The sequence below is a fragment of the Tursiops truncatus genome, chromosome 21 (assembly GCF_011762595.2).
Source record: "Tursiops truncatus isolate mTurTru1 chromosome 21, mTurTru1.mat.Y, whole genome shotgun sequence".
NCBI classification, from domain to species: domain Eukaryota; kingdom Metazoa; phylum Chordata; class Mammalia; order Artiodactyla; family Delphinidae; genus Tursiops; species Tursiops truncatus.
The window spans coordinates 9,254,054-9,281,962 of record NC_047054.1 but is presented as its reverse complement, the minus strand read 5'-3'; the positions used below and the strand labels follow the sequence as shown (position 1 = coordinate 9,281,962).

The 27,909-nt window shown below is 38.3% G+C and overlaps 1 protein-coding gene across 2 annotated transcripts in view; it reads right to left on the bottom strand.

The window, feature by feature from the left end:
• Positions 1 to 27,909, bottom strand: part of CSMD1 (CUB and Sushi multiple domains 1) — a 1,403,311-nt gene that overhangs the window by 383,791 nt on the left and 991,611 nt on the right. For both annotated transcript variants that reach the window (XM_033848938.2, XM_073798556.1), the window contains exon 10: positions 16,848 to 16,951. In XM_033848938.2, coding sequence (XP_033704829.2) covers positions 16,848 to 16,951 — 104 coding nt within the window. The remainder of the gene's footprint in view (positions 1 to 16,847; positions 16,952 to 27,909) is intronic.

Sequence of the window (27,909 nt, the reverse complement as noted above, 5' to 3'; positions counted from 1 at the left end):
GACAGTAACACAAAAATAGTAGGGGACTTTAACACCCCACTTTCATCAATGGACAGATCATCCAAAATTAAAATAAATAAGGAAACACAAGATTTAAATGACATTAAACAAGATGGACTTAGTTGATATTTATAGGACATTCCATCCAAAAACAACAGAATATACTTTCTTCTCAAGTGCTCATGGAACATTCTCCAGGATAGATCATATCTTGGGTCACAAATCAAGCTTTGGTAAATTTAAGAATATTGAAATTGTATCAAGTATCTTTTCCGACCACAGCGCTATGAGACTAGATATCAATTACAGGAAAAAATCTGTAAAAAATGCAAACATGTGGAGGCTAAACAATACACTACTAAACAACTGAGGGATCACTGAAGAAATCAAACAGGAAATCAAAAAATACCTGCAAGCAAATGACAATGAAAACACGACAACCCAAACTTACGGGATGTAGCAAAAGCAGTTCTAAAAGGGAAGTTTATAGCAATACAATCCTACCTCAGGAAACAAGAAACATCTCAAATAAACAACCTAAACTTACAACTAAAGCAATTAGAGAAAGAACAAAAAAAACCAAGGTTAGCAGAAGGAAAGAAATCATAAAATCAGAACAGAAATAAATGAAAAAGAAATGAAGGAAACGATAGCAGAGATCAATAAAATTAAAAGCTGGTTATTTAAGAAGATAAGCAAAATTGATACACCATTAGCCAGACTCAGCAAGAAAAAAAGGGAGAAGACTCAAATCAATAGAATTAGAAATGAAAAAGTAGCAACTTACACTGCAGAAATACAAGGGATCATGAGAGATTACTATAAGCAACTATATGGCAATAAAATGGACAACCTGGAAGAAATGGACAAATTCTTAGAAAAGCACAATCTTCCAAGACTGAACCAAGAAGAAATAGAAAATATAAACAGACCAACCACAAGCACTGAAATTGAAACTGTGATTTAAAATCTTCCAACAAACAAAAGCCCAGGACCTGATGGCTTCACAGGCGAATTCTATCAAAAGTTTAGAGAAGAAGGGCTTCCCTGACGGTGCAGTGGTTGGGAGTCTGCCTGCTGATGCATGGGACGTGGGTTTCTGCCCCAGTCTGGGGGGATCCCACATGCCGCAGAGCGGCATGGCCCATGAGCCATGGTTGCTGGGCCTGCACGTCCGGAGCCTGTGCTCCGCAGCGGGAGAGGCCACGGCAGTGAGACGCCCACGTACCGCAAAAAAAAAAAAAGTTTAGAGAAGAGCTAACACCTATCCTTCTCAAACACTTGCAAAATTATGCAGAGGGAGGAACACTCCCAAACTCATTCTATGAGGCCACCATCACTCTGATACCAAAACCAGACATGATGTCACAAAAAACGAAAACTACAGGCCAATATTACTGATGAACATAGATGCAAAATCTGAACAAAATAATAGCAAACAGAATTCAACAGCACATTAAAAGGTTCATACACCATGATCAAGTGGGGTATATGCAATCAATCAATGTGATAAACCATATTAACAAATTGAAGGATAAAAACAATATGATCATCTCAATAGATGCAGAAAAAGCTTTTGACAAAATTCTGCACGCATTAATGATTAAAACCCGTCAGAAAGTGGGCATAGAGGGAACTTACCTCAACATAATAAAGGCCATATATGACAAACCACAGCCAACATCATTCTCACTGGTGAAAAACTGAAAGTATTTCCACTAAGATCAGGAACAAGACAAGGTTGCCCACTCTCACCACTCTTATTCAACATAGTTTTGGAAGTTTTAGCCACAGCAATCAGAGAAGAAAAAGAAATAAAAGGAATCCAAATTGGAAAAGAAGAAGTAAAACTGTCACTGTTTGCAGATGACATGATACTTCACATAGAGAATCCTAAAGATGCCACCAGAAAACTACTAGAGCTAATCAATGAATCTGGTAAAGCAGCAGGATACAAAATTAATGCACAGAAATCTCTTGCATTCCTATACACTAATGATGAAAAATATGAAAGAGAAATTAAAGAAACACTCCCATTTACCACTGCAACAAAAAGAATAAAATACTTAGGAATAAACCTACCTAGGGAGACAAAAGACCTGTATGCAGAAAACTATAAGACACTGATGAAAGAAACTAAACATGATACAAACAGTTGGAGAGATATACCATGTACTTGGATTGGAAGAATCAATATTGTGAAAATGACTATACTACTCAAAGCAGTCCTCAGATTCAATGCAATCCCTATCAAACTACCAATAACATTCTTCACAGAACTAGAACAAAAATTTCACAATTTGTATGGAAACACAAAAGGCCCCGAATAGCCAAAGCCATCTTGAGAAAGAAAAACAGAGCTGGAGGAATCAGGCTCCCTGACTTCTGACTATACCTCAAAGCTACAGTAATCAAGACAGTATGGTACTGGCACAAAAAAAGAAATACAGATCAATGGAACAGGATAGAAAGCCCAGAGACAAACCCACACACATATGGTCACCTTATCTTTGATAAAGGAGACAAGAATATACAATGGAGAAAAGACAGCCTCTTCAATAAGTGGTGCTGGGAAAACTGGACAGCTACATGTAAAAGAATGAAATTAGAAAACTCCCTCACACCATAAACAAGAATAAATTCAAAATGGATTAGAGACCTAAATGTAAGGCCAGACACTATAAAACTCTTAGAGGAAAACATAGGCAGAACACTCTATGACATAAATCACAGCAAGATCCTTTTTTACCCACCTCCTAGAGAAATGGAAATAAAAACAAAAATAAACAAATGGGAGCTAATGAAACTTAAAAGCTTTTGCAAAGCAAAGGAAACCACAAATAAGACAAAAAGACAAACCTCAGAATGGGAGAAAATATTTGCAAATGAAGAAACTGACAAAGGATTCATCTCCAAAATATACAAGCAGCTCATGCAGCTCAGTATCAAAAAAAAAAAAAACAACTCAATTGAAAAAATGGGCAGAAAACCTAAACAGACATTTCACCAAGGAAAATATACAGCTGGCCAAGAGGCACATGAAAAGAGGTTCAACATAACTAATCATTAGAGAAATGCAAATCAAAAGTACAATGAAGTATCACCTCATACCAGTCAGAATGGCCATCATCAAAAAATCTACAAATAATAAATGCTGGAGAGGGTGTAGAGAAAAGGGAACCCTCTTGCACTGTTCATCGGAATGTAAATGGATACAGCCACTATGGAAAACAGTGTGGAGTTTCCTTAAAAAACTAAAAATAGAACTACCATATGACCCAGCAATCCCACTACTGGGCATATACCCTGAGAAAACCATAATTCAAAAAGAGTCATGTACCACAATGTTGATTGCAGCTCTATTTACAGTAGCCAGGACATGGAAGCAACCTAAGTGTCCATTGACAGATGAATGGATAAAGATGTGACACATATATACAATGGAATATTACTCAGCCATAAAAAGAAATGAAATTGAGTTATTTGTAGTGAGATGGATGGACCTAGAGTCTGTCATACAGAGGGAAGTAAGTCAGAAAGAGAAAAACAAATACCATATGCTAACACATATATATGGAATCTAAAGAAAAAAAATGGCTCTGAAGAACCTATGGGCAGGACAGGAATAAAGACGCAGACGTAGAGAATGGACTTGAGGACACGGGGAGGGGGAACGGTAAGCTGGGATGAAGTGAGAGAGTGGCATGGACATATATACACTACCAAATGTAAAACAGATAGCTAGTGGGAAGCAGCCACATAGCACAGGGAGATCAGCTCGGTGCTTTGTGTCCACCTAGAGCGGTGGGATATGGAGGGTGGGAGGGAGATGCAAGAGGGAGGAGGTATGGGGATATATGTATATGTATAGCTGATTCACTTTGTTATACAGCAGAAACTAACACACCATTGTAAAACAATTATACTCCAATAAAGATGTTTAAAAATAAAAAAAAAGTCACACAGCAGCTGCTGTCAGCCAGTGAGAAGAAACACTCAATTCATTGACTGAAGTCAATGTGCTGACAGAAAAGCATGTTGAAAGAGAAAAAGTGTAAGAAAAAAATCAATTCAACCAAAACAAATGCCTCTAATCAAAGAGGAAGCTTTGCTTTCAGCAAAGTTGTTTCAGGGATATGAGCACATGCTTTGCCCTATCAATCACATCATTTGTGAATCAACACAACCTTCTCACCTGAGGCGCTACAATGTACACGGTTCTTCAGAGGAAGATGAACAACGCCTAATACACGTTAAGGAACTCACACAGTATTACATACAAATTGAAAAAAAGGAAGTATTTCAGTGAGTGATGTGCACTCATGAAATATGAAAATGTACTTCTTTCTGAAGATCTGTCTTCATTGGAAAGACTGTTCCCTTATGTTTGGTTGTTCTATTTGTTTGTTTGAAGAGAGATTTTATTTTCCCCTATGCATAGATTTTATTGAAGTGTAACATACCAAAAAGGGCACAAAGCATGAATGTCTGGCATTAATGTCTTCTTTGACTTATAATTATAAAGCTATACCATTCTTTCTTCTGTTGGTTAGTCCTTAGAAGGAGTATCTTTTTCTAGCCTTTTGCTTTCAACTGTTTTATGTATATAAATATTTCATGTTTGTATATGTAAGCATCAAATACTTGTTTTACATTATTGTTGATTTACTTATTTTATTTATATTATTTTTATCTAATCAGAGATTTTATCCTTTTATTTAGAATATAATTACTAATAAAAGTTCATTTTTCTTTTTTTCTCTTTTGATTAGTCAATTTTTAAAATTGTCCCTTTAAGCTAACAGCGTGTTTCTTTCCCCCAAGACTTCAAAGATATCATTCTGTTGTCTTTTTACTTTTTTTTACTTTATATTGAGAAAACTTCCATTGAACTTATATTTGCCGTTTTGAAAATAACATTTCTTTGTTTATACTACTTGTAAGATCTTTCCTTGTCCTGTTTTTCAGAAGATTTATTATAATGTGCCAGGCTGAGGTTTTTCTTGTATTATGCCTACTGTCTTGTAGAATTTCTTGAATCTCTATCCTGATGTCTGTTGTCAATATTGGAAAATTCTTGGTGATAATGTCTTCAAAGATTAGTTATGTCCCATTTTCTCTCTCTTTCTCTTCTTCAATACCAATTACACACATGTTTTCTGTACATTTTTTTTCTGCTTCAGGTTGAATATTTTCTACTAATCTACCTTCCAGTTCAAGCCACATCTACTGAGTTCTTTATTTCAGATGTTGTATTTTTTAATTCTTAAAACTTTCATTTGGTTTGTTATGAATTCCACTTTTCTGGCAAAATTCTTGATCATTTTATTTATATTCTTAAATATATAAATCATAGTTAATTATCAAAGTCCCTTAGTGATAACTATAATATCTAGATGTCCTTTTCCTTTTGTATTGTCTGTCTCTCGGTTTTGGGTCATTGGGTGTTATTTCTAGACATTTTGGTTGAATGCTAGACTTTGTGTTACGCCATCATAGAAGCTATGTGTGTTGTTATCTTCCTTCTTGGAGGATTTAATTTTCTTCTGGCAGTGAGAGTGACCACCTTGATTCAGTCAGTCTTGAGAAGGATTCCAGACTTCATTTCAAGGTTGTTGATTTCTCAGTGCCTACCCCTTCTTATGTCACAGTCCACAGACTATAAATATATGCATTTATACATTTCATCATTCATCAACAAGCCATATAATTTTACCTCTTCCACCTTCCTTTCACCATTTCTTTCTGTCTCCACTTTCTCAGTTTGAGTGTCTCATAGCAACATCACTGAACTAGCCTCCTAATTTATCCTCCTGATTCTTATATCACTTCCCCCCTACCTTTGATTTAATTTTAAGTTGTTCAAAACTTATCATGTAGAAATTTTTCGCACACTGAAAAGATTTATACTGTCAAGTTAACTATTTCAGAAATACCTCTGAGTGTAAATATTTGAATTTATTTTATTTCTGGACTGGACTTTATTTTAATACAGTTTTATGTTAGTCTATTGATTCACATAAAACTAAATAAGCAGGTACTTGGCTACACTACAAAGTTCCTTCAATCGAAGTCAAATTAAGATGATTTGTGGGACTTCCCTGGTGGTCCAGTGATTAAATTTCTGTGCTTCCACTGCAGGGGGTACGGGTTTGAACAGTGGCCTGCGAACTAAGATCCTGCATGCTGCACAGAGTGGCCAATTTTTTTTTTAATTAAGAAAATAATAAAAATAAAGATGACTTGCATTACTCAAGTTTTAGAATTTAAGCCTGATACTTAAGTGACTGATATATTTATGAAAATGACTGTAAGACAGCTTAGTACAATTAATTATTTAACATGTTTAAAAAATTACTTGAACATTCAAAAAGTATTTTTGTGTTAATTTTTTTATATTTTACAAAATTATTTTAGAACTATTTAAAAGAAAAGAAAATATTTTCCTTTTAGTTCTTTTTTCCAGAAGTATTTTAGTTTGCTAGCACCAATGGAAAAAAGATGTTTAAAATAATGAAGCAAATATTGTTAACCCTGTGCAACTGTTTATCTGTTGGAAACAGGATTTTCTGTTTCCATAACTGAAAAATAAAATAAATGCTAGTTTTGGTAAAATACTTTAACAGCCATCATAACACATAAGCTATAATTGCTTTCTTTAAAGCAGTTTTATTTTCTCCCAAAATGACTTTCTAGTACATAGTGTTTTAAATTAAACTTAAAAATAAAATTATTCCAATGAATTGCTAAGAAATTTGACTTGTTAAAAAACGATAATAAAATTGCCTTTGGGAAACAGAGCCATCATATTGGAGGTGCCAGCTCCCCACTGCCCTCCCCTCCCATTGCTCAACCTGTTGCTCCAACCATGCTGGTGTTTTAACCATTCTCCAAAAATACTGGCACTTCTCTGCCTCCAGGTTTTTGGCAAATCCTGAAATCACTGCCTGGAGTGCCTATGCTCCCTGGATAAGGAGTTCTCACAGTATTTGAGGATTCTCACTTGGCATTTCTTTTTGTTTTTTTGTTTTTGTTTTTGCGGTACGCGGGCCTCTCAGTGTTGTGGCCCCTCCCGTTGCGGAGCACAGGCTCCGGACGTGCAGGCCCAGCGGCCATGGCTCACGGACCCATCTGCTCCGCGGCATGTGGGATCTTCCCGGACTGGGGCATGAACCCGTGTCCCCTGCATCGGCAGACGGACTCTCAACCACTGCGCCACCAGGGAAGCCCCTCACCTGGCATTTCTTAACTCCCTTAGGTGATGCAGGTATTTTTTTCTCTAGGTCACTGGAGAACCCTGCATACACCTCACCGAAGACAAATATTCACAGGCATCTACTTCCTCCTTCTCCTACCAAATTCTAAACCTTCTTGAGTGCAAGCTGATATCACTTGGCCTTTAATCCCCAGACTCTTGCGTATAAAATGCACCATTTCTTTGAACAAATGCATAAATGAAAATGTAAATTAATCCCCATTAAAATTCATTAAATATCTACATGTTTAAATTTCATAGGAATATCTCCAACTAATCATTTAAATTTTTGTTTGATCTTAGCATACCAAGGACTTGGTATTTGAGGTTCTGTTGAAGCTCTGCCTTTAATTTACCCTGTGGTTTTAGCTAAATTATTTTACATCTATGTCAGTTTCTTCATCTGGGAAACAACTGTATTAAATTACCTTCAAGGAATCATTCAGACCTAAAATTCTCTTATCTTTTTGATAGAGTTCAACCACGGTCGAGCTGTCTTAACCTCAGTGGTTTGATATGCCTCCTTGCAATCAGGATCAGTGTTGAACTGAAATCAGCAGTATCTTTGTATGTTCCAGCGTATTGAATCATTAACCCAAAAGGAAGGAAATGACTTTTGATCATGTGTTTGTTCCTTCCCTGCAACCAGGGCATACTGCATCGAGAGAACAGCTAAAGTCTTTCACGTGAAAATGGTCATTGTTCTTTAAAGCTTAACTGCACCCAGGTGAGGCAGTAACTTCATGATGCTTTGGTTGCTACTAATATTACATCGTATACGAAGGCCCTCTCATTTCTGGACAGGTCTTTTTTTTGGCCCTTGTTAAATGATTCAACAGTTCTATCCTCACGTACATGAAATACATCTGCTAGAAAGGGATTGTGAAATCAAACTGGGTGCTTTCACTCAGCACAGCACCATGCAATTCCCACATTGCTGTGTGTGTCAGTAGTTTTTTCCTTGGTACTGATGAACAGAACTTCCTTGTATGAATATACCAAGGTGTGTCTATCTATTCACCTGTCCAAGGACATTTACGCTGTTTCCAGTTGTTTGGCAATTATGAATAGAGTTAACTCTATTCATGTAGGGCAAATTTTATTTCTTTAGGGTAAATACCTAGGAATGGGATTGCCAGATTACATGATAAATAAGTACTTAACTTCGTATGAAACTGCCTGTTTTCCAGAATGGCTGTACCATTTTACATTCCACTTGCAGTCTTAAAGAATACACAGTGTACAATTCTATTTATGTGATATTCTCAGAAAGACAAACTATAAGGATGGACAACAGATCAGTGCTTCACGGTTTAAGGTGGGAGAGGGTATCACTACAAAGAGAAAGCACAGTTTTGAGGGGTGACAAACTTCTGTATCCTGATTTTGCTGGTCGTTATACAAATCTATACATGTATTAATACTTATAGATCTGTACTCCAAAAAGTCTATTTTACTACATATTCATTAAAGAAATAATTTGTTCAGCCTGGAGATTTAAAAAACAACAAAACTCTTGAGTATGCCACAAAGTATGAATTTGATGCAAAGTAACACCTGGAGCACATCAGACCTGCGTCCTACTGGCAGGTACCTGAAAGGAAAGTGGTGTGGGAACCTTTAAAGTACACCTTTCAATTGTAAATTGGGCAGTTAGAAAGTAAATGTTACTCACAAGTTAAAACCTGACCTAGCTTTGTGACCGCCTGGAGGGGTGGTATAGGGAGGATGGGAGGGAGGGAGACGCAAGAGGGAAGAGATATGGGAACATATGTATATGTATAACTGATTCACTTTGTTATAAAGCAGAAACTAACACACCATTGTAAAGCAATTATACTCCAATAAAGATGTAAAAATAAATTAAAAATTAAATCAATTAAAAAAAACCCTGACCTAAAATTGACCTATTTTGAAGTCTTTGCATTTTTTAATATCAATAAATTTCATAAATTCTGAGAAAGTATAGGAAATGCAGAGTTACTTAAAATATAAATGTTAGTTGACTGTTTGCCTTGATTGGGTTAATACAATGTGTGCCGGAGACTAATAAGGAGAGGTTAAGACACAGTGTGTGATCTGTGCAGCACATGACGAGAACCATGCCCCCCAGGGATGGAGTAAAACACCTTTAGGAAGAGTCAGAGATGCCCTGATACAAACCTTGGTAAAAGGTGGCAGAGCCAGAGTCATAAGTGGACTTCATCATTAAACATACCGAGGCAGAAGGGATTTAAATTCTGGTCTTGGAAGGATATGCTTGTCATCTGAGGTTTTGCACATCTTTATTTGCAATATTGACCAGACCCTGAGAGCAAATCCGCCTGAAGGCAGTCCTGATCAGAGTTAAAGGTTCTCAATCCACCAGCATCCAGCTGGCTCCTCGTGCAGGGGACTTCCAGGCAACACGGCTATTTACACGACATGTACCAGAACAGAATGCTGAACAGGTGGAGAGGAACAGAACTCTTTTACCTCAAGCTGACTTTGAAAAATCACTCAAGGCAGTGGTTTTATAGAATAAATGATCATATTATTATATATAAAGTTAAATAAACCTGGAGATCAACAGTACATACACTGAAGCTGATAGAATTTCCCCACTGGCACCAACGTGAAATTAGAGCAAGCTTTTCAGTGAGTGTGACTCCTGCACACATTTCATTCAAATGCAACAGCTTTTATTCACCGTGCTGGAATCCATTCTAGCCAGGTGGCATAGAAGATGACGTTAGTTACATCAATGGTCTGCCATCACCAGGTTAAATCCACTAAACAGTATCAGAATTGTTAAGCCTTTCTATGTGGAGCTGTAGACAAAATATCTAATCCAAACTTCTATCTTTCACTTCAAAGAAAAAAAGTTTACTAAGGCCCATAATGAAGTTATTTTACAGACTTCTGTTACTGAGTGCAGCCCAGATGATTTAAAAGTATATGGACACAGACACATTTTTTTCCATTCTCTTCCTTGATAAGCTCAGATATGAACCCTCAAAATGGCACAGGACACAACCAGGAGAGGACTCTGAAGGCAAGCTGGTTTGAGACTCCAGGGTCAGAGAACCAACGCAGTGCAGGCTGTCTGTGTGCCCCCCCCAAAACAGAGGACCACCAGACCTGGTGTTTCCTGAACCCTGACCGGGCAACAGAAGGCTCCAGGTAAGCTCCATCCTCACGGGGATGCAAGGGGTATCCCTCAAACAACATAAGGAAGACCAGCACCACCAGCATGGGGGACGGATGAAGGGACCTTGGTAACCACAGGTGTCCAGGGCAAGCCTTCACCTTCCCCGGGGCCCGAGCCTCCCTTTTCTGAGTAAAGCAGAACCTGTGACAGAGACCAGCCACACCAGTGACCCAATCCAGGAAGACTCTTGTCTCTGCCAATCTGAGACTGAGATGCCCCTTCCCTCCCAGAGATAGGGGCAGAGGGAGGGGTGAGGGGACAAGGGGTGAGATGCAGGAGGGAAGCAGTGATGGGGGTTCCCACCAACCTCTCCCCACCAGCAAGGACAAGCGTGAGTCCCACAGGCACCAATCAACCAAGCAGACCCAGACAATGCCGTACATGCTCTGACAGTGAGCCTGTCACTGGAACCCCAGCTGACACAAGTTGGCCGAGAGCTGCGTGTTAAGTCTAGCCAGGGTGACTGTCCGCTAAAATAAGAGGTTTATATAATTCCCAGTACATCCTAACATGATAGACAAAACAGCCTGGGTCCAATTATCATACCAAGAACCAAGAAAATCACAACTTCAACAAGAAAAGACAACCAACTGACAATACCTAAAATGAATCAGATGTTGAAATTACCTGACAAGGATTTTAAAGCAGCCATTGTGTAAATGTTTCAATCATTTACAAATTCTCTGCAATCAAATAAAAAAACAAACAAACAAATAGATGATCCCAGCAAAGAAAGAGAAGTTACAAAAAAGAACCAAATGGAAATTACAGGAGTAAAAATACAATAATAGAAATTTAAAGTAACTAGATGGGCTTATAGTAAGTAGAGCGGAGATGCACGATGACATGTTAACTTGAGAACAGGTGTATAGAATTCGCCCACACTGAATGGTAGAGAGAAAATACAATGGAAGAAAAGTGAACAAAATCTCAGGGACCTGTGGGTCAAAAACAAAAGGCCCAACATCTTATCATTCAAATCCCAGAAGGAGAGAAAGAGAGTGAGGCTGAAAGGGGGTTTAAAGAAATAATTGCTGAAAACTCCTCAAATTTGGGGAAACACATAACCTACAGTTCTAAGAAACCAAGTGAACCTCAAACAGGATAAACTCAAACAAATCCATGTTAATTAAACAAATCCACCTAATTAAACTTTTGAAAAGTAAAGACAAGGAACAAAATCTTGAAAACAGCCCAGAAACCAGTTAGGCAGCCTGCTGTCTCCACGGCCATAAGTCAGGTTCCCCTTGTCTTCCTCTAGCAGAGGGAAGCAATACCTTTGTCAAAAGTTTGTCAGGAGACAATGCGGGTCCAGACAGATTCAGTGAATGGCAGTTCAACTCCTCTTCCTTCTTCCTTTCTAGTATATTCCATTTCCAAAGACAATTCTGAGCACCACATATTTCATTATATTAAGGCAGAGATAATAACTACAGTAATACAATACTATCTTCTCTTTGCATCATACCTTTCACCTTTTTCAAACAATGTTTCATTAGCCGTCTCACTTTACACTTACAACAATGCTTCCGGCTTGCAAAGTTGGCATGAGATGGGGAGCTGGTCTTGCTGCCCTGGAGGTCTTGCGTAGCCCTTACTGTTTTAAATGCACTAAGCCCCCCAAAAGAGAATGACTGCGCCTTTGAGGTTAATTCAATATCAAAAACACAAAACACACACTTTAAATGCTTTTGACTGATGAATCGTGGACGAGAGATCCTTAGCTCTCCAGGGTAACAGTGTAGCAAGCAAAACATGCATTTCCTGGCTCCTTAGAGAAAACTGCCACATTGAGTCAACACTGGGGTTGTAAGTGGCAGAACAGCTGGAAAATGACTTAGGCTGTCTGGACTCCAAATTAGCTGGAACTAGTCTCCCCGCATCTCCCGCAGGTGCTGCCGTTGGGCTGCGCTTCCTTGGGACCTATGCATTCTTCTCCTCTGCAGGAAGGTTCTCCAGAGACCACTTCCATGGGCCCCCAAGGCCGCAGGTCAGTTTGCTTTCCCAGACACCCCAGAATAGATGGAATCCCAAACCTAAAATGCGTGTGTCCAGTGGTCCGGCTATCTCTCCTCTGACAGGGCTTCTGGAATAGAGAACTTAGGCACCATGGAGTGTCCAGAGAGCGGCAGCCTCTGCTAGCCCACCCCAGCGTCATAATGAAGGTCAGGAAGCCTCTGCCTTCTCCACTTGCGGACCATCCCCTCAAAGCCTACTGTTACCCACCTCTGAGTCCTGCAATGTCTGAATTTCAATAAATGTTTCTTCAAAGAATCAAGGAAGAACATTTCCCCATAAAGAGACAAAGGAGAGAAACCTAGCAATGGATGAACTTCACTTCAAGAATAGAGCTTTCAGGATTTGAGTCTGATCTGCACTCTCATATGTGTCCATGCTCACAGGCAATGTCATTATGAGAATGATTATATGAGGAAAAAGAGTTTTGATCATGTGGCTCCAGAGTTCTAAGAATCTAAGGAGTGTACTTGCTTTCTAATTTTGAAAAATGGGTTTTTGCCTAGAGAACGTCTAGGTAGCTACCTTTACGTGCTTATTCCTAACATAAATTGCTCAAGCTTTCTCCAAAGCACTGAGATGTACTGTGATCAACTCCTCTGATAATGTCCAAAGAATACATAGACACACACATCAGTTTTCAGTGTCTGCTTTGTTATGGCTGTTGTGTAGTCTTTTAATAAAAAAAGAATGATGCCCTTCACTCAGCACCTGCAGACAATAGCAGAGGTAGGTGGAGGGCTACCATATGAGGGCTAGAGCCACTTCTAAGCCCAAGAAGCAATTTAAGAACAGTGGATCAACCAGCCATAGGAAACAACTAGTATCCTTATTGGTTAATAGACAAGTGTAGTCAGGCAGAGGCAATACTACTCGCTCACAGATTTCCCTGATACTGACTATTCATCCCTTACAGAGATGGGCACTTAAAACCTGCCACTGGTGCCTGCAATCCCCAGGACATCCTGAAATTAATGCCATGTCCTGGTCACCACTGCTAGTAACTGCAAAGGCCAGAGGAAAGTCGTGAAGAGCAATGTCTCTGGATGCAGTTTTTCTGAAAATTAAACTTGAGAAAATTACCAACATATATTCTTGGAGAGATCTCAATAGAGATTTGCTAAGTGAGTTATTTAATTTTGTTTTAAGTCTGTCATTCTGTAAAAGTAACCTGAATAAATTCACCCATCTCTTGGGAAGACTCGGCTATTGAAAGAGTCCCCCTAACATTCAGTTGTTCTCTTTTTGCGCCAAGAAAGTTAAGAAAATAAAAAGCCATTAACAGAAATTAGAATTTTTAAAAGCATATTTAGGATGAGCCAGTTAGGCTATCTCACTTTCTAAATTTCTCCTGAAAATTAAGATCTGAATAGAATTCCACAGGCCCCCTAAAAAGGGGAACCTATAAAATATTGAGCTTGAGGTAGTAAATATCAGCTACCCATAAATAAGTTTCTTAACTCAAATTTTATCTGAAATATGTATCATGATAGTCAATGATTCTATACACTGTCTAGTATATAACCATCTCAGCTCATCTGCCATTTCTCCAATCAGATTTTAAACTCCAGGCTGAGACTCACGTCTGACATGTAAGTACTCAAAAATATTTGTTGCCGTATTCTCTAAAATTGCCTGTTTATCCAAAGACACCAACTGTGATTCTCTTGTTTTTTCTTTTTCTGTAATTTTGTATACTAAGGAAATATATCAGTGGCTTTGCTTTTCTCTACTGAAGATGATTAAATGCCCAACTGATCTTTGTTACATTATGTTTCCCAAAGGGCATCTCACTTTGATTCAGTTGACTGTTTAGTTTTTCCTTTATAGATGTGAGCTATTGAGAGGAGGTTCTAATAACACTTATGTCAAGGTAATACATAGTTTGCTATTGCTCCCTTAACAACAAATAGCATTAAAAAATGCATGTATGACTTCAGATCTTTAATAGTGACCTAAGGGATTTTATATGGCACTACTTTTCTACATTTATGTTCTACATTTTGCATTTATTTGAAAATTTCTCTCATTTGTTTTAATGATATCCCTTCTTAAATTAGATGTTATGGTAATAATAAAGCTATTTCATGTGTGGTTTGTATTTCTTGGCTCTCCAGTGCATTCACATGCACTATTTCATTTTGCTCCTTACCACAGGCAGGAAAAGTTTATTATACATATTTCATAGCCATAAAAACAGAGGTACAGAGAGGGTCACAGATAGTTAAGAGCAAAGCTAGAGCCAGAAATTCCACCTCTGGCATCCTGGCCTCACTGCTGTCCACTGTATCAGTGACTACAAGTACCGCTCCAGACCAATGCCAGGCTGTGTGCACACAACTGACATGGAAGATTGCAAACAATACAGATATCTGTCCCCAACCTGCAGGAATCCGTATTTTTATAAATAAATGCAATTTAAAGCTAGTAATTGGGCAAAAAAAGAATAACCATTTGGTAAGAGTGTGGGGAAACAGGGACCTTTACATACTGTGGTGGAAAAGAAAATTGATATAAACTTTTGGGGGGATTATTAGAAAAGCCTAATGATGTAAATGAAGATGCTCCTAACTCCTGAAATTCCTCTGCTGGAAATTTTCCTGAAGGCATATGAAACAGGTATGACAATTTGTACGAAGTAGTTTACTGCGTAGCTGCTTAGAAATGCAAGATTACGGGGGGATGGAGAAAAGACAAAGGCTGTCAATGAGAATCAGTTAAAAAACATGGCACATCCACATGTAATGATAAGGAATATAGACACTGGAGGAGGATCACGGAGTCTGAACTCCTGCTAGAACAAACGCTAGGTTTGTGAATGGGGGTAAATCTATCTAAGCCTCAGTTTCATCATTTATACGATGAAGACAGTATTAACCCCTAACTCACAGGATTTAGGTGAAGACCAAACAAGATAATATGTATTAGGCATCTAGCCCAGTGCATGGTATATAAGAGGTACTCAATAAATGCTATGAGATTACTACTGCTACTATTATAATTATTATCCTAAGTCATGGGCCAGTAACATGATTTTAATTATTATTAGTGGTAGCTATAAAACATGAGATAAAGATATATACTGATAGGGAACTACATCCAAGATACAATAAAGGAAAAGAGAATGTCCCCAATGCCATCAGAGTACGGGTCCACTAATTTTAAAGGCACAGACAGATGTTCACTGCAGAACTTTTTACAATGTGAACTACCTCATAAGTAACTGCTAAGTAAGAGAATGAGTGGGTATAATGGCCACACCTCTTCTTGTTGTTGTTTTTCCCTAGCAGAATAATACTTTGAAGTTGTCCAGGGCAAGCTTTCTCACAAATAAAGAGAAAATCTCAGCCATGTATAAGCAGACTAAGAGAAAAAAGGTGAAAATCCTGCAGAATGACTTCCATTAGCGAAAGTAGTTTCGGGAGCCCCTACAGGAAGCTGGCTGTGCAAGGTGCGAACGCAGAGGAAGAGGCTGCAAAGACATTTCCTTCTGCACTGAAAACACTGAGGAATGAAGATACCCCTGGGTCATGGTTTTAATATTGCTAGAACAAGTCTCCTAAAAACTGTCCTATCAATATTAAAACCATGACCCGGGGGTATATTCACTCCTCAGCCTCAACTAAGAAGTCCACATGCCACAACTAAAGATCCTGCACGCCACAATGAAGATCCCGCATGCCGCGACTAAGACCCGGAGAAGCCAAAATAAATAAGTAAATAAATATTTAAAAAAAGAAAAAAAAAACTGTCCAGACTATCCTCATGGCCCTGCATCTGGAAAAGGCTGACGGTGTCCCGGGCGAAGTGGTGCAGACTCTCCCATGAGTCCAGTTGCCAATGGACCAGTGTAGGGATCTGTGTGCTGACGTTCACGGTGGGGCCGCTACTGTATTTGCCAGGACTCTGGGTACGAAAGTCCACAGATATAAAGGGCGCTACCACACTGTTCTCCCCACGCTCTCTGCTACTTTTAGTATGCAGCTCTACAGAGCGCAAGGCTTTCAGAAGACATATGGCCTTATTCTAGAAGATACTTGTACTTCCCCGAACACTGACAACATAATAAGTAGAAAGAGAGGGGCGGACAAGGAGCAGTTGAGTTGAGAAACTCATCACCTCTACTTTCTGCTTTTCCATATAGTCTAATCTTTTGCCATATTTTTCAATGATTTAAAATAAAAAACACTGCCACAGATAGAATGCAATCCTGAATTAGTCCTCATCTGAAATCAGATTTAGAAACTACTAATTTAGCCATACATGGCATTTATTAAACTTCTGAGTGGGAATGGAAAGTCTGCACCAGGATCTCAAGGACACATCCGTGTTTGCACAGATAACTTCCTGTTCTGGGAAAGAAGAAACAAGGGAAGATACACTTACACATACAAGACGGTTCTGGTATCACCCACTTTCCCAGCATCGCCCACGGTTAGGGTGTCGTAGCCTCTTTCCAGCTCAAACTCCTCAAAGGCAAGCTTGATGACCTAAATCAAACACAAGAGAGAATTACTTAGCATAACAGGAACTTTCTGGGACCTCACATAATGCAAATATCCAGTTGTAGTATTAATTTTGCTCCATCATTTCACTGTTATTTCAAATGATTTAAAGTTGCTTTTAAAAATAATAATTGTATATATTTGAGAGCCCTCGATTATAGAATTTTATGGAATTCAAAATTGCTATTACTCCAAAGATATTTATCATCAGCTCTAAAAATGAAATTAACCCATATTGTATTGATACTTTAAATCAAATATCTATCAAATATTTATTGTCACATAGTGTTCAGAATGACCAAAAGGTAAATCAGTATAAGCAAAATAAATGGGGACTGCAGTTAATGAGATATATTTTGAGGATACCTAGAACACCAAGGAATAGATATTTTTAGTGTGATGTCTGCAGATTTCATGTATGTACCACTATTAACATACGAAAAAGACCTTCTGAGGCTAGAAAGTTGCCCTCTACATTTAACTTTGCAAAGCCTTGTCTTTTTTTGTCTTTTTTTTTTTAATAAAGAACAGTTTGTCTAGGTGTTCAACACCATTTAGACAAGACCAGTTTGTGTCTGACACATGGATATATTAGAATACTATGAACTTCTTTCTTCTCATAAAAGAAATGTTTCCTTTGTTGACCAATATTGTGATAAAGGGGGAAGAGAGTCTGTCACAAAGTTAGGCTGGAACCCTAGGTGACAAGGAGAAATATATATATAGATAATAGATAGATATCTGTAACATGAAGAAGAGAGAGAGGTAGAGGCTATCACAGACAGATGAAAGAGACAGATGGATAGATGGACAGACAGATATGATGGACAGATGAGATAGGTAGATAAATGACAGAGGGGGAGAGAGAGAGAACAGGAAGTACAGAAACCATAATATTGGAAATACATTTTAATGGGATCTACTTCAGAGTAAATCTGAAACTCTGGAATCCTATAAAAAACATTAAATGCCTGTTCATTAAACCTGAAAGAAAGACTTAAGTGGTACCAGGGGGAAGGCAGGCTTCTGACTAATATCCAATTTGATGTGTACAATACTGAGCAGGCCCTAACCAGGTGCTTTCCCAAGCAGTGCTAATATGGGATGCATTAATTCTGCTATTGGAAATTCTTACTAGAATTAGTGGTATAGCTGTTATGATTTATTTTAAAAATCTACTCTTTCAAATTTCAGCATTTGTCTGAATACATTATTTTAGCAATCTAATTTGAAACAGGTGTAGAGGTTCATGACGTTGCAGACCAGTATCAACATTGCATATGAAGCCCAACACCCGAGGATGGTTTTATTTCAACTTCTGTGTTTCCCATGGGCCGATTTATAAATGTCCATGGTGGTACAAGAAAGAATAAAAGGACTAAAGAATCATGCAACCTGGAGGTTCCCATCACCTTTTTTGACACATTTACTCTGTCTTGACTTGGGTAACAGCCTTCAGTGAAGCAATGATAATCCATTCAGGCCTGAGGGTCACGGTTGGCAGATTTGTAATGAGTCACAGATAGGGGGTCTCACTTCATAAATGTGTTTTCATTATGGGTGTAAAAATAACCATTCTGTAATTCTTTCAAGCCAAAGCAAAGGGTGTTGGAGAGGTTTTTGTCAGGGTTCAGATTCAACAATCAGCCTCTGCTGATAGTCATAGGACGATCTTTATGCTATTAATGCCCCATAAAAAGAGAAAAGGTGGATCCAATCTTGTGTAAAGAACCTCTCGTTTGTCAGAAAATATGGCATTCTATAAATATACCTGGTAGTAAAACAGAAATACACATCTGGAATGAAAGTTGCTGTCATTTCTCAGTGACAAGTGATGTTGATTGGAGAATTCATTTTTTAATAAAAACTGTATATAAGGAGCATGACGATTTGATGTACATATACATAGTGAAATGATTACTACAGTCAAGCTAATTAACCTGTCTCCTCACACAGTCACCCTTTGTGTATATAGTGAAAGCACCTTAAATCCATTCTCTTAGCAAATTTCTAGTAATCAATACAGTATTATTAACCATAGTCACCATGCTGCCCATTAGATCTTCAGATGTATCCATTCTTCATAATTGTAACTTTGTGCCCTTTGACCAATATCTCTCCATTTCCCCACCTTCTCATCCCTGGTCACCACTGTTCGACTCTCTGCTTCTGTGTATTTGACTTTTTTAGATTCCACACATAAGTGAGATCATGCAGTTTTTTCCTTTCTGTGTCTGTCTTGTCTCACTTAATATAATGCCTTCCCAGTGCATCCATGTTGTTGCAAATGGTAGGATCTCCTTTGTTATTAAGGCTGAATGATATTCCATTACATGTATATACATCACACCTTCTTTATCCATTCATCCACTGATGGACACTTAGGGTGCATCCACGTCATGGGTATTGTGAATAGTTCTGCCTTATGTTTTAAAGTGTGAATGATTCAGTGGCATTTAGTCTCAATGGTCCCTTTAGCTCCACATGTGCATGCGCACATGCACACACACACACACACACACACACACACATACTCACACACACACACGTGCTCTTCTGTGTCTTGACTGGTCCCTGCAGCTGGCCTTGTACATGCTGCTCCACATCCTTCAAGTCTCTGCATGAAGTCTGTTCTTGGTGGTGTCTCCCCTGCCCATTCTGTCCAAGACGTCAGTCTCTTTGTCAACATCCAGCCTACTCCCTTCATGATGTTGCACTTTTTGAAATTTCTTGCTGGTTTGCCTGTACCCTCTGCCTCACCTCCTTCATGGTACGTGCCCTGAGGGCAGGCGCTACGCCCTCCATCTGCTGAGGACAACTGACTCATCTTTCAGGACGTACTGAATACCTACTCTGCCCAGGTCCAAAGAGAAGATGCACCAAGTTCTAGCCTTCAAAAAACTTAGAGTTACCAGGGGTATCATGATAAACACAAAGTAATTATAGAATTTTTAACTTTTCCAGACAGATATTCCTTAATGACAACAAATCAAATAGGAAGGTAAATGAAAGAAGGACAAAGTTCTAGAATTCTAAAAGCTTAAGACTCACAGGGGGTAGTTTGATAAACACAAAACACAAAACAATTATAGAATTTAACACACAGATTAAAGTTTCTTAATGACAACTGATGAAATCCTTTACTTTTTCAACTTCCAAACAGAATCTCAGAACTGTGAGAAAAAGATGCTGTTCAGTCTAGACTCTGGTGTAATTTTTAAAATACATTCTTGGTATTTTGTAATATGTTCTTTTCTCCTATTTAAACTAAAAAGACTCGAAAAGTTTGAACCATTTCTCCTTTCCCTACCTCCTGCTTCTGGCAACCACCAATCTATTCTCTGTATCTACAGCTTGTTTGTTGTTTTTTAGATTCCACATGTAAGAGAGATGAGACGGTATTTGTCTGTCTCTGTCTTTGACTTATTTCACTTAGTATAATGCCCTCCAGTTCCATCCGTGTTGTGGCGGGATTCATCCCTTTTCATGGCTGAATAATATTCTTTTATACATAAAGTATATATGGTGGCAGGGAAGTAATGGAGTTAAATTACATTTGCTTATATTTTCTTACTAGAGGATGAGGAGGGTCAACAGTTTAGTGTGACCAAATGTGGAATACAGAATCTAAGCAGGCTTAAAATTACTTGATATTCTGACACCTCTGTTTTCACAGGAGGAAAATGAAAGCCAGGGAAGATGAGGGCCTTATTCTGCAGTTATTAGTGAGAGGTTTAGATCTCAAACTGGGAAATCCTGAGTCTCGATGTAGTTTTTAGATTGTTTCCCACACGTTCAAATATAAATGAAGAAGATAAGAGTAGAGGTTATAAAACTTAATTCTATTTTCAAACTTCTTTCTTTCTTACAAACTACTCATTTTAAAATATTTCTTCGAAAGTTTTAGCTACTGTAGTCCTGTTTTCTTTCTCTGATCCCAATCTAATATGCCTTGGTACTATAGCGATGTGGCAGTCATTTCCTACATGCCAAGTTGGTCTCTGGTAATTAAGCATCTCTAGGAAGACTCTGTGTGATGACAGGTGGTCCAGTGAAAGACACTGCAGGCCAGCGAGAGGAAGGTGCAGGACAGGCCGTTCTCAGGGTGCAGCGGGTGCTCAGGGAAGGAACCTCAGATGCGGAAGATAAGGAACATCTTCCAGAGGAGGTGGCATCTAGGAGCTAAAATATTCAAACAGTGGGCTGAACCCAGCTGCTGGGGGTCCTGAAACCTGCCCCAGGAGTACCTCGAAGAGTGATGCCAATCGCTAGATTCCTGGAAAAACAACAGCCCAATCCTATGTCTCATCTAATTTCACTCCCTAATTTGTGCAAAATCGGTTTGTTCACTTTACAAACATTTTCAGTGGATATTCAACTATTTTTCTTCACCATCTAACCAAATTCTGTTGACTATTATCCTTGCATAATAGAAAGTAGCCAAAAAATTGATTGTACTCAAAGTAAGTGTAATACAAATTAGTTGAATTCCTTTTCAGTTTTTTGTTTATTTTTTTAATGGTGCAAAGATGCTAATCTTTCGGACAGAAAGGTTAAGGGGAAAAAGCACACAATAATCTTAAATGAGAGAAAAATAAATTGGTCAATTTTGCGGGGTGTAAGTATGAAAAAGAAAACAGAATTTAGCTATTTAATTATGATTACATAAAAACTGCAAGAGCCTTGGCAATTAAGAATGTTATATTGGGACTTCCCTGGTGGCGCAGTGGTTAAGAATCTGCCTGCCAATGCAGGGGACATGGGTTGGATCCCTGGTCCGGGAAGATCCCACATGCCACGGAGCAACTAAGCCCGTGCGCCACAACTACTGAGAATGTGCTCTAGAGCCCACAAGCCACAACTACTGAGCCCGCATGGCACAACTACTAAAGCCTGGGTGCCTAGAGCCCTTGCTCCACAACAAGAGAAGCCACTGCAATAAGAAGCCTGTGCACCGCAACAAAGAGTAGCCCCAGCTTCCCACAACTAAAGAAAGCCCGCACGCAGCAGCGGAGACTCAATGCAGCCAAAAATTAATTAATTAATTAATTAATTAAAAAAAGAATGTTATATTGTCAGAAGAGCTTTTTTTTAATTTTTGTTTTGAGACACTCAATTTTCTAAATAGAGAAAAGAGAAATATACGATGACAGAGTGGTAGAATTGATATAATACTGAATTTTTAAGTATTAATTTAAAACAAATATGAAAACATTGCTCTGAAAAACAAAATGGAAGTACACTACATAGTCACAATTCATTAGGGGAAAAAAAGCCAGTCACTATAGGCCCATTCAAATAAGAAGCCCATCTCACCTGACTCAATTAAGCTAGAGGAATCCAGATGTATCACTTCATACACACACACACACACACACACACACACACACACACACACACTCACACAGACACCCCATATGGATCACTGGGCTTCCTCATCAAAAGTTTTATTTCTAATATGCTTTTTGTTTCAGTGTTATCTTTAAACTACATTTGGGGTTCTTTTGGATGACATGTTTCTGCCCAAAATTGTGATGGTAGGAAGAGATACAGAATAAGAGGAAGATTTTACAATTTTCCAAGATGTAGAACTGACAGCACAAAATAAATAAGTAAAAAGCCCCTACATCTTGGAAAAAGCTAACTCATAAATGCCTTAATGAATGACGGTAGCGTTGAAATCAACAGGGTAGGGAATAAGGACTTGAAACACAAGGAGACAGAAACTGATAAAAAGAAGCCTTAATAACCTGATCCATTCAATTTCACATTATTTTTCAGAATAAAGACTTTTCAAACTGTGAATTTCCTCCAAAAGGACATAACAACTCTATACCTCACATCTGAAAGGCAAATTCACACTTTCTATGAACCAAAAATTATGAAATGATTTCTGATAAATTTTAAGTGTTTTAGCCTGAGGTTCTAAGGACCAACCATGAAACAACTGAAAAAGTATAATTAATTATAAATAGATGTTCTGTCCAAATGCATGCACCACATAGCCTGGGTAATGCACATCGGTGTTTCCCACAGAAAAATACATATAATGTTTCATATCTGTAAATTACATATACAAACGGCCAATGATATGTAATATGAAATTACCAAGATTTGGTTCCAACCTAGAGAGAACAGTACTTTGAAAGGAACAATTTAGGAAAAATATATTATTATTTCTAGGGTAGCCTTGACTTATATTTAGCCCCCCATATAAACTCTAAATGTCTTTTAAAACTAGAGTTCAATGCACCATTAACAAAAAGGGGACATATATTATTTCAAATGTAGCTGCAATGTTATTAACCTTGTGCTACCAAGAGTCAAATTAAACAGGTAATCAGTGGAAGAAAATAGAAAACACTCAAACAGGCAGAACAACATGTAATTTATCCAACAGCAGCCGTTTGGTCATGTTACCACATCACAAGAAACGAGGAGCTTGGTGTCCGGATCGTGGACTCTCTCACATGGTTTTCTAGAACTTTGCTGATGTCCATCCTGAAGGCTTCTGCCAAGTCCCTTCTCTCAACAGTAACTGGAACATAAATTACCGTAATTCTCTCTGTGCTGCCCTTACATGGACCCCTTGTCTCTGAGATCAAGACTCCTAAGAATGCAGGTGCGTGCCATGTGCAAGGCACGGAAAGGACCCAGATCTGCTTCTCCTGCTCCCTCCTCCAGGCCCACACTGCTGCTGGAAAGCAGCACAGAGCGAGCAAGTCCAAGCCCACCGAAGTGAGAGGGGATCCTGGCCCTGCTGCCCACCCCGCGGGGGCCTGAAGGACTTGCATCCCCCTCCTACAGCCTCCTCATCTGTAAAACCAGAGTGACGTCATTTCCCAACGGGGGCTGAGGATTAATGGGAGGATGCAGGTCAAGTGTGTGCATTTTGCAAGGGTCCAGCAGGCACTGGGTTAGCGGTGGTGTGTTCAGCACCACCGTTATCGCTACCTTTCACAGCAAACTCTTCACTGCTACCAGGCCAGGCCACATTCTGTCACCAACTTGAGGGATTCTATTATTTCAAACCTCACAAATCTTTAAAACCAAGGAAAATCCTGTCTCTCTTCTTTCTGACACATCAATTCCTAACTCCAATTTTATTCAGAAAGGAATCCTTTATCCTTTATTTAAAAAAAAAATTTTTTTATCCTTTAATTTCCAGATAAACTTTTCCATCTACACACCTTCTTTATATCAGTAGAATTGTGCTTCTCCTAAGAAGCTTGTCTTGGCAAAATACTTAGATATGATACTATGGATTCTCAAGGATTAAAGTAAGATCCACAAAAATCTGAGGAAAGAAGCAAGTGGGGTGTTGGGTGAAGATAACAGAGACTAACATTATAAAGAAAACCCCTCAAGCAAAAATCATCAAAATGCCAATAAAACTGTCAGGGACATAGAACAACCAAGACTAACTAGCTCACTGGGAAAGTAAGCAAACTCAAAGGCGGTGATGGAGGAACATTAAAAATGGTTTACCGTGTAAAATAAGAGAATAAACCAGTGAGATCTCCAAAAGAATTTCATTAATCCCTGAAATGAAGCAACCAAAGAATCAGTCACAAGCATTGTTTGGAAAATTATTGAAATACATTCTCGGATGGATGAAAGAAAGTAGCATATTTGTTAAAAATGGGGGACTGGGAATTTGAGAGTCACAATACAATAACCACTAAAGAATAAATCAGAGCACTATTAGATGGGGTAAAATGCAGAATTAACATTTACAGAACACTGAAATCTATCAACCTAGGATATGTGGAGCAACTTAGCTGGAAATCTGAAGGCCTAAAAGATGAAAGGATTGCAAGAGAAAATTACAGATTTATAGATAAAAGCAGAAGATATTGAAGTTTGTGAAAAATAATTGGAATGAACGGTGCAGAATTAATAATTAGAAAAATAATGTAAGGCACATTTTTTTTTTACAGCTGATTACAGTTTTTAGAACAGACCTTAAAATGGTTGATTATGGCCCCACTTAAACAAAATAAAGCAACCATAGAAAAATAGGAATACATCATCACATAGAACAGTTTAACTCTAAGAAATCCAAAAGAGTTCCATACACAAACACAGAAGAATTTAAAGAAATGCAAATCAGAGTTAGTTTTGTTTTTCTATGATACAATAAAACCTTAGAGATGATCAATCAACAAGATTATGAGTCTCAGATATAAAGAAAAAATATGTCCTTTTAGCATGTTTATTCAGTGAAGAGGTTACTTTATGTGGGAGGGGAAGAGAAAATATTTTGCACATTTTTAAATGTCTCTGGTATTTTACTAACACACTCTTTATCTCCAACTTGGCTGAAAGATACTTCAAACAACAGGATTCATTTTAAAGAGTTACCTAAATGGCATTTTGCTTAAATATGAAAAGAATGATCTAAAGGAAGTTATATAGACTAGAAAGGAAAGGGTTGAGCTGATAAAAATAAAAAATATGTACATTTACTTCTACATATTAAGTAATATAGTTAAACAAAGAATCAGGCAACATATTTACTTCTGGGATTGAGCCCTGGATCTCAGAGATGGCCTCCCAAGGTGGCTCGTTAGTGATACAGCCATTATAGTTTATTTTTAAAATCTACTCTTTCAAACTTCAGTGTTTGTCTGAATACATTATTTTAGCAATCTATGTAGAGGTTGATCACTGCTGCAAACCAGTATCGACACTGCAACTGAAGCCCAGCACCGGAGGATGGTTTTATTTCAATTTTTGTCTTTCTCATGGGAAGATTTATAAATGTCCATGGTCCCACAAGAAGGAATAAACAGACTAAAGAATCACATGACCTGGAGGTCCCCATCACCTTTTTTGACACATTTACTGTCTTGACTTGTGTAACAGCCTGCAGTGAAGCAATAATAATGCAGTCAGGCCTGAGGGTCACGGTTGGGTGATGTGTAATGATACAAAAGGTGGAAATGAGGCAGCCACGGAACCCCATTGTAAGCCTGCAGGGAGATGCTGCCATCTGGACGTCAGTGCACCTGGTTCTAATGTGATAGCTTATCTGTCAAGGATGCCAGCAACAGCTGCTTTGGTGAGGCCATTCACGTGCCTCCACTACAGCTGCCACCCACCTCTGCCTCCTGAAGAAGGGAGCTTAGGAGAGCTCGGGGTCTAGAGGTGTACAGGAGATGGAGGGGTCTACACCTGTGTAGAGAGGAGAAGGCGCAGGACAGGAAAATACTGACACTCTCAGTGTATGGGACGGGGGAATGAAAGACCTACAGACCTGCTCCAGATCACGCCCTACAAAGTGGCGGTTACACAGACATTTTACATGGTTCGTTCACTCATTTTTTATTCATCTTCAGTTCTGTCTATAAGTCTCTCCCATTTTAGCAGGAAATCTCTAGAAATATCCAAATTTCCATCAAGAAAGAAACAGATCAAGTAGAAATAGCTAATGATGAATATTAATTAATGCTTCAAACTATGATTTTTAGGAGTAATCTATTATTTGACCCCAAATTTTTGCCTTGGCGGACAAGACAGAATTGTTCTCTTCTAAGCCCTGGACTGTACTTAGTTTGCCTCTCAGCAGAAAGTTCTCTCTTGAGTCCTGGGCATGGCTGCCCCTCCGACTGGGTCCCAACTTGAGTACCTTTTTCTCAAGGGTCTTCTTTGACCCTGTGAATATCATCCTTACTCTATCCACTAGCAGTCCTGCTTATTACCTAGTTTTATTCCCCCCGAAGTCTCTTAACATTATCTGAGATTTTTCTATCAATCAATCACCATCTGCCTATGTAGCTATTTATGTATCCATCTACGTATCTATGCATCTATCTTTGTATCTATGTATCTATGTATTTATGTATGTATGTATGTATGTATGTATGTATCTATCTATCTATCTGTCATGTGTCTGCCCATTTTCTGTCTTTCTCACTAGAATGTAAAATCTAAGAAAACAGGAGTCATTTTTGTTTTCTTTTTTTCACTACTGGGTCCAGTACCGTATGTGCTACGTATTAAGTGCTGCATAAATATTTGCTGAATCAATAAACCTATTTTCCCTTGTGTACCATTTAACCTAAAGAACCTGGGACTATCATATATATACAGTGTTTAACTTTAGTCTCTTATGCTAGTCAAAGATTGATGGCCTCACATTAGCATAAACCAAAATAGCACTGAAGTTGTACAAAGCAAAACCAAGTTGATGCCCTCCTGAATAAGGGATAAAAATTTTACTCATAAATATCTTGTAACACTCCTGCATGCTAGAGGATTTTAGAAGTTGGGTAAGAGTGAGTTATTTTATGGGCATACGTACCCTCACCTACTCCAGACCTAAGAACTGCTAATTAGTAAACTACTTATTCATGAATTAGTTTTTATTCATTAAACTCATAGGATTTCATCAGTGGTTCAACTTCTTAGTTTTACTGAAAAAAAAAAACAAAAGAATTGTTCTTGTTATGTCACTTTTTAAATTAGTAGAATAAAGACTCCTTTTAATCTTGATACACAAGGATTCCTTCTGACATTTTTTGCTAGAGCAAAACTTGGACAACAGTTTGTTCTAGCTACCAAACCTGCAGGGAAAAATCTACTCAAACATCCTGGATCTGTACACATTTATTTCGGAAAATATTCTGCACAATGCTTACCCATTGTTTGGCCTATAGCTACCCATACCAAAGGACACTAATTGAGAATCATAAAGTTTATTTCTGTGGTCATACATGAATGGTAATTTTATTGGGATTCTGACAAAATATGTATTCTAGGTATAGCAAATGATGTAGTAAGAGGCACACTGGTGGTCACTGGAGGTCTTGAACCTCATCTGGCTTTGAATGTTGGCTTTGCAATCTACTAGCTGTATGATTTGCATAAGTAAATTCAATTCTGTATGTTTCCCTTTCCTCATTTGTGTGACAGGCAGAATAATATCACTTATAGGATTA